The sequence below is a fragment of the Carassius auratus genome, chromosome 43, assembly GCF_003368295.1.
Source record: "Carassius auratus strain Wakin chromosome 43, ASM336829v1, whole genome shotgun sequence".
Taxonomy (NCBI): domain Eukaryota; kingdom Metazoa; phylum Chordata; class Actinopteri; order Cypriniformes; family Cyprinidae; genus Carassius; species Carassius auratus.
The window spans coordinates 18,311,685-18,320,277 of record NC_039285.1 but is presented as its reverse complement, the minus strand read 5'-3'; the positions used below and the strand labels follow the sequence as shown (position 1 = coordinate 18,320,277).

Below are 8,593 nucleotides of genomic sequence, written 5' to 3'. Positions count from 1 at the left end.
GTGTTGTTGTTTATGCTTTGCAGTTGAAAATGTAAGTAAATGGTATAGATAAATGTATTGGAGTAAAATTATAAATTTACCTTTTCAAATATAGTGAAGATATGCTAGTATTGTCAGCATTTCAACAATATATCCTGCTTTTAATAGTATAATCTCAAAGTCATTATTTATGTAAAAAAAATAATTATAATAACAACAAGTTAATAAACGCGATTATTTCTTAGCAGTATAATACATCGTTTTCCCCATTAAATTATGCTTTGTATTTTCTTCAGGTTTGAAGAGGATGATATAACATTTAGGTAAAAATAAACAAAAAAGTAAACCAAAGCTTGAGGCTAAAATGGCAAATATCTGCACAGCTACAGTAAATTTTCCTGGAGAACTGACATAAGCTGGGATAAAGGTGATCCATACAGCACAGAATATCAGCATACTGAATGTAATGAATTTAGCTTCATTGAAATTATCAGGCAGTGTGCGAGCCAGGAAAGCAAGAATGAAGCAAAAGAAGGCCAGTAGGCCAATGTAACCAAGCACAGCCCAGAAACCTATATTAGAACCCAGACTGCACTCAAGAATGATCTTTTCCTTATAATATTTCATATTTTTTTGAGGAAATGGAGGAGATATTGTTAGCCAAAGCACACAGATAAGAACCTGTACAAGAGTAAAGAAAAGCACACTGAGTCGCTGTTGTTTAGGCCCAAACCATTTCATGACATTACTTCCTGGAAGTGTAGACTTAAAGGCCATCAACACCACTATTGTTTTCCCCAGAACACAAGAAATACAGAGGACAAATGTGATCCCAAATGCTGTGTGACGCAACATACAGGACCACTCAGTGGGCCGGCCAATGAAAGTAAGAGAACAGAGGAAACACAGAGTCAATGAGAAGAGCAGTAAGAAGCTCAGCTCTGAGTTGTTGGCTTTTATTATGGGGGTGCTCTTCTTTCTGTAAAACAGAATGGCCACCAGCGCAGTTAATCCTACTCCAAAGAGTGAGGAAAAGACTAACACTATACCCATAACTTCTGTGAATAACAGATACTCTATAGCCTTTAGCACACATTTATTTTTCTCAGCATTAGGCCAGTATTCCCTTGGACACTGCTTGCAGTTATTTGAATCTGGAAAGGAAGTTACAATCATTAGTTAGACACAAAAAGAAATACATGAATGAGAAAGGCTATGAGATTACCTGTCTCAGTACTGATTTCTCCTTCTGCACATGGAATACAGTCATAACAGCAAACAGGTCTTCCTTTCTGTGCAGCCTTCCTAGTGCCTGGAGGACAACTCTCACTGCACACAGACCTTGGCTTCTGCATGTAAGTAGATAGATAGATAGATAGATAGATAGATAGATAGATAGATAGATAGATAGATAGATAGATAGATAGATAGATAGATAGATAGATAGATAGATAGAATGTTTTGAAAAGTGAATTTAAAGTGATCTAAAAGAATGCATGTTCTTAAAAGTAATATTAAATTGTTTGTCATCTATTATTAGCTGTTTCTGTAAGATCAATACAAGTACTTTATTATTATTTTTATTAATATTATTATTATTATTGATTGATTTATTGTGTTTATGTACCTCCAGCTGTCCTCCAGCCCAGATTACGTTTTGAGTGTTAAACACAAAGCGTTGGTGTGGGGGCAGTGAGTCATCATAGTATCCCACTGATTTAAATTTTATTGAACCATCTGAGTCTCGCTGCCAGTTGATAATGTCATATTGGGCTACTGTGCCACCAGTGCTGTCAAACCACACACTATCCCCCATCTTTATGGAGAAATTGACCTGTTTTAGAGCCTCAACAATCTATTCAAAAAATACATTGACATTATCACAGAGTCATTTTAACAGATGGTTCCCCTAATTTTCTCTATTACTTTTCACCTTTCTTTTATCTTTTACCTGCTGTGGTTGTATTGTCAAGCCTTTCTCACAACCTTCTTTTTCTTTGCACTTTAGTAGAATGTGTAGTGAATGAGCGACAGCATAAACTGCTTTGTAGACATAACTTGCATATCTTTGTTCAGGCACATCTTCAATGTAATTTTTTAGTAAAAGTAGTTCTTCATATCTGCTGCAACTTAACGCATATTGAGAAACATTCCCCTCAGTCTTTGAACATGGAAAAGCTGTGTTCCAGAATTCTTTTAAGACATAATCTGCAAACCCTTCAACATTATTTTTTTTCACTGCAAACCCCAGTGACCCTCCAAGCACTCGATAACTGTTTGGAGTGATCAGACTCTTTACAGTTATCCATGACTTCACTCCAATCATTTGGAAACCTGTAATGTTCTGAATACTTAACTGATCAGTTAATAAGCCCATTTCAGGAAGTGAAATAAATGCAATAATCACTTTTGCTGTGCTTTTTTTTATTGTGTCTACCACTTTCTTGAGTTTTTCTGGCTCTGTTCGGTAGAATTTTACAGAGTACTCAACACAAATTCCCATCTCCTGTGCTATTTTTAAAAATATTGTCATCCCATAATTTCCATATTCATTGTCACTGTTCACAGCTCCCACCCAAGACCAGCCTAAGTCCTTTACTATAGATGCCAGTGCTCTGCTCTGGTGGTAATCACTAGCCATAGTCCTGAAGACTGAAGGGTAATCTTTTCTATTACTGAGACATTCACATGATGCTGAGTGACTTATCTGAAAAAGAAAGCATGAGAAAGTGATATTTTTATCTGTGATTGTGTTTAACATTCAGTGTTATTGATCCTCACCACTGGAATTTTAAAAGGTCCTGTAGTTCTGGACAGAATCACTGTTGCGGTAGACTCTGATTCGCCGATGATAGCATGTAAAGTAGACTGACCATTGCATCTGTATCCTACACCAAATTCCTGACTATTCATCAGACCCATAGTGGCACTCATTGTAGACAGTCTTGACCCACAGGAATCATAGATTCTGTAGCCAATAGAAACATTTGGAAGCAAACTTTCACTTCTGTTAATCTCCTCAATGGCAAACATCATGATTTGGGCCAGTCGAAAATCTCTCAGATACACACTGCAAAATATTCATTAAATCAGTAGGCTAAATATAAACTACATTTTAAAAAGTCAGATGCTGCAAAAGTTTTTTTTTTTTTTTTTTTTTTTTTTTTTTTTAAAGTGAATAAATAAATACATACATAAAAATAAATCAAATTATAGATATATTGCATTTTAATTTCAAATGCCCTTTTTGTTTTAAGTACATGTCTAATGTTTCAAATGTAACAAACCTGGAGCATGATAGAAGCTGAGGTTTTTGTGTAAACTCAAATGAAGGTAATGTTTCTTTGCTGTGGACTGGAAAAAGTCCTCCAATAGTTAAGTCTCCATCCTTGGAAAACAGCGGATACTGAGGGTCTCCCATTATTTTGCAAAGAGTGTTTACTGCTTTGGTATGAAGCTGATGGAAAATCAATAATGTGTAAATAAAGATGAACATCCCAAAGACTCAACTGTGATCTTGACTGTGACTAACAAATGCAAATGGCATGCTACATTATTTGCACTTTTATATGCATAATTATTCTGGAAGAATGTGAATTGAGAATGTGGCCAATAACATCATGGGGCAAGATATGACAGCAAGACAAGACATATCAGGTCAAATAGGGGTGGAATAAAGTCAAGCTAATTTGCTCAGATTTTTTTTTTTTTTTACATTGTCAGACAGTAGTATATTGTGAATATTGGAATAGTGAAGCCTTTAGAAATACTACTCAAATATATTTTACATAACCTTTATTTCATCTATTAATTTGGATCTATGCTCATTTGGTGTCACAATTGACTGGAGTGAGGAAATGAGGAGATGTAGAATAAACGTTAACAATATTTAATAATTATCCAAAAATAAGAACAACTTCAGGAGCACAGGAGAACATACAAGGAATTACATTTAACAGTGGATGAAGAAACTCTGAACAGAATGATCCTTAAATACACAACTTAAACAGGGAAAACGCGACATACCTGGTATTAAATAGAACAATCAGGGAACATGAACAAGAAGACCAAATTTGTGCATAGGAAAACCCAAGAGATGGGACACATAAAAAAAAACATAAAAAAAGATCAGCACATGGACTTGACATTACAACCCCCTTCCGAATGTGAGACCTCGCCCCAAAAAACATAGAGGGATGGGCACCTTGCAGGTCCCTCAGGACAGGCTTGGACAGGACAGGATGCCTCCAAGGCGGTACCAGATCCAGGTCCCGTGGCTCAGCAGACTGCCTAAGAAGCCATGGTGGAGCAGACAGTTCAGAGGACCATGGCGGAGCAGACAGTTCAGGAGCCCATGGCAGAGAAGATGATTCAGAAGGCCATGGCGGAGTGGACAGTTCAAGAAGCCAGACCTCGGCACACGGCCTAGGCTTTAGATGCCTATACACCCCCCCACACACAACTCCCCATAGTGGCTTCTGAGGCCTTTGTGGGGAGGATGTGGGAACAGGGGCCCTCACTGGGCTGGATGTTGGGACTGGAGCCCTCCTCGGGCTGGATGTGGTGAATGGAGCCCTCTTAGGAGGAGACTCAGGGGCTTGATCTGACACTGGATTGGACTCAGTGGCTGGAGCAGAAACTGTAGCAGACTTTGGGTCTGGAGCCATTACTGGAGCAGACTCAGTGGTAGGATACTGTCAGCTGAAGGCTTGGAAGTGAAATGACCAGCGGGCATGGTATGGCATTGGCTGGTGGGCTTTTAAGTGCCACAGCCGGTTTCCGAGTGGCCTCGGGGACTTCAGAATTGGAGCAATTTAAATAAAGGACTAGATTAACAAGCTCGATCAAGGGAAAAATCATACATGGCAACATCGCAGTGTATAGTCTCGTCCTCAAGCACCAGCTGGAAATGCACCTAGAGCAGCGTCATTCCAGCTCACCTGGTTAGCAAGCTTTAGGAATTTATTCACATATCACTCCAACCTATGACAGTGCTGCCACAAATGCCACAGCTTGTCATCAGATGCTATCACCCTTCTCTTTTTTGGTTCACCGTCTGTCACAGTTCACTGGAACAAGGACACAAGGAGACGTAGAATAAACTTCAGCAACTCTACAAGCACAGGAGAACAGACAAGGAATGACATTTAACATTAGAATGATCCTTAAATACACAACTCAGACAGGGAAATACGAGACAAACCTGGAATTGAATAGAACAATCAGGGAACATCAACAGGAAGATGAGATATGGGCATAGAAAAACACAAGGGAAAAATATATCGAAAGATACATGGGACATGAGTGAAACAAAACAAAACACACAGAACAGTCCTTGGGCGTGACATTGGGACTATTGAAAATTATGTACAAATAGAGGTAAAAAAAAAAGGCCTTTGTAAATATTAATTTTATTATATAGAACTAACAATATTTTCTGCATGTATTCTTTTCTTTTCTTTGTTTGATGTTCAATGCAATAAGGCCAATGATCTTTGTGTTAAAAAAAAAAAAAACTAAGCAAACTGTATGAACAGCCAGACCTGTTAATATTATTTCTCTCCATATTTTCATGGGATTTATTGAATATGACTAAGTAAACAGCCATATTCTCTTTTGGTGACAAGAAGTTGAATGTCATTTCTTTGTGTTCATTGTAATTATTATTAGTAGTTGAACTGAAAGTGACATTACGTGTGGCTAAGTATGGTGTCCAATACTCAGAATTTGTGGTCTGCATTAATCCCATCCAAGTGCAAACGCACAGAAGTGAGTAGTGAAAAAACACACACACAAAGACACACCCAGAACAGTGGGCAGCCATTTTTGGTGTGGCCACATGGGAGCAATTGGGATTTCCATGCCTTGCTCAAGGGCACCTTAGTCATGGTACTGAGGATGGAAGAGAGCATTATTCATTAGGGTTGTGCACGAAGCCGAATACTTTATTTGGAAAGCACGGATAATGGCTTCAAAACAAATAACAGGAAACAAAAGTTCTGCTGAATAATATTCGGCTTAGGCTGGCACAGTCACGCCTCATGTTTACTGGATAACAGGTGAGCCAGGTGATCAGTGATATTATACATAAACCTCTAATGAACTATGCAATAATGAGTACGTGAAGTGAATAAATTAAAGCTTTATGAATGAAATGAGCACAAATCAAACAACCATTGCCTCTTCATGAATCACTCAGAAATCAGAACTTGGGAATGGTAAAAAAAAAAAAAATCCACTAAAATAGCTACTACTTCATACATGTTCTACTATGTGTGTATATTTAAATGTCAATGATTTACATCTTGTAGCCTACAATGCGATACACAAATAGAATAAGCACAGCACCCATAACAGAGCCGATGAGATGTGAGGCATGCGGATCCATGTGCAAGCTTTTATTTAGAAACATAGTCAAACACAGGCAGGGTCAAACATCAGTAAACAGATATGTTGAGGGTAGGGGTGCTCCGATCACGATCGGCCGATCGTTATGCGCATCTCGTCAGTAAAGCCGGTTATCTAATCAGCAGTTAATTCCATCAGGTGCGTGATTTCACATAGAGCAGCTGTTACTACACAGAGCCGTTGTTAACTGAGAAGATGCGCAAATCCACTTCATTTTCAGCGTTTTTTGGCGCATCTTCTCAGTTAACAACGGCTCTGTGTAGTAACAGCTGCTCTATGTGAAATCACGCACCTGATGGAATTAACCGCTGATTAGATAACCGGCTTTACTGACGAGATGCGCATTAACGATCGGCCGATCGTGATCGGAGCACCCCTAGTTGAGGGCAAGACAAAAGAGTATTCCGAAAGCATATGTGGGTTGTCGATCGGTGAACAATATCCAAAGGGCTTTAAAGTACACAAGCAATAATCCAGGCAGGGTCATACAGGCAGGGTCAAACAGAGTCCCAACGGCAAGACGATAGGGCAATCCAAAAATACAAAAGCAAGAATCAAAATACAGGTAAACAGGCTAGGAAAGACTAAGAAACTACGAGTGTCTCCGTAAAGTAGCTATCAGGTATGACTGTGATAATCGCTAAACAATACTTGGCCCCGGATAGTCACGTTACGATCGCTGAAGCCATTGTTAGCCTCTTTGTGCTCTGTGTTCCAGTTCTGCCTAATCGGTCTGGCTTATTGGCTCCACCCAGGTGCTCTTCAACTCTTTCTGCTCTGCTCTGGTGGTCAACGACTTGGACTTGGCCCTCTGCTGCACCGGCTCCACCCTGGCTTTCTGCTCTGCCAGCTCCGCCTTGGTACCTTGCTCTGCTAATTCTACCACAATCCCTTGTTGCTTCACTTCCACATTCACCCTGGACTACATTCCCCATAATCCTTTGCTGGACCCATGATCTATTGCATCACCTGTCTCTCATTAAATCTCATCATCAGTTCACAGCTGACTCATATTAGAAGGACTTTAAAAGATGCACTCACACTTGACCACTTTGCTGGTGATTGTTTAGCCTGTAATGATTCCTAGTTTCTGTGTTCCTGCCTGTGTTACCCTTGCCTTTGTGTATTTTGGATCTTGGACTGTTTATCTGGTTTCTGGATTATTTTTTGTCTTTGCCTGGGATATTATTGTTTGCTGGTACTGGTACCTGTCTGTCTGACCATGTTTACTAATAAAGCCTGCATTTGGATCTTTTTTTGGATAACTCTGTTGTCATGACGCCTCCATCATTACGGAGCCAAAAAAAAAAAAACTCTCAAAAACCAAACCATCTCTCTGTCAAGAGTAGGATCATAGTCAACTTAGATACATATAACATTTTTCTTTTATCTTTTGCTGGTTTACGTGGCACAACATTTGTTTAGTGAAGTTCAAAAAAAAACTTCCACCTTGCACCTTGAATTATGTAGTCATGTCCAATTGATCACTACATGTTTGTCATGAAATTTCTCATCTTGTATTATACTTTTATTTTTAGAAATTATTAATTTTATATTTTAGAACACTGCATAGGGCAACTAGTCAAAACACAAATATTGTTCTATGCTCAGTTCTGTTTTATATATATATATATATATATATATATATATATATATATATATATATATATATATACTTATATATACTTTTCCAGAAGTTTTCCTAACTGCACGGGGGCCCATTCATTGTAAATCGCCAACTCATTTAGCTGGATTTGATTGTTGACCGTTTGGCATGACCTAGGATTATCTGGTTCTTTTAAAGCTCTTCCTGGACTTGCTGTCATAGCAACAGGTCAGTAAATGTAAAAATATGTCATCGGGTGATGCCAGGTGAACACCCATGTGTTGTGCGCATGTGCAAAAATGCCGGAAGTATGTTGTTTCGGGGATCAAATTAAATAATGTTATCTTTATTTTTACTAATACAGGTTAAATAACTTAAATTTAAATAGTACAAACTAAACCTAGGCCACATCTCTAATGTATGGAAGTAAATTCATCCAAACAGTCGGTAAAACGCCTGCATTGGTTGATTATACTTAGGTAAATTAATAAAATATTTATACCTTTCGCTGTTCGATTATGTAATGACAAATTCAAGGGCTATTTCATGTAAATAGGATTAGATTGCAACTTTCGAAAAGTGAAACTGATATTTAAAATA

At 38.4% G+C, this 8,593-nt stretch overlaps 1 protein-coding gene across 1 annotated transcript; it reads right to left on the bottom strand.

Moving 5' to 3' along the window:
• Positions 1 to 213: 213 nt before the first annotated feature.
• On the bottom strand, positions 214 to 3,515 carry LOC113061310 (extracellular calcium-sensing receptor-like). The gene is made up of 6 exons (XM_026230332.1): positions 3,267 to 3,515; positions 2,761 to 3,049; positions 1,931 to 2,686; positions 1,607 to 1,834; positions 1,205 to 1,328; positions 214 to 1,133 (listed from the first exon to the last, which is right to left on the bottom strand). Exons 1-6 carry the CDS (start codon positions 3,473 to 3,475, stop codon positions 214 to 216), a joined length of 2,526 nt encoding a protein of 841 aa, XP_026086117.1. The 5' UTR covers positions 3,476 to 3,515.
• Between the last annotated feature and the right edge of the window lie 5,078 nt (positions 3,516 to 8,593).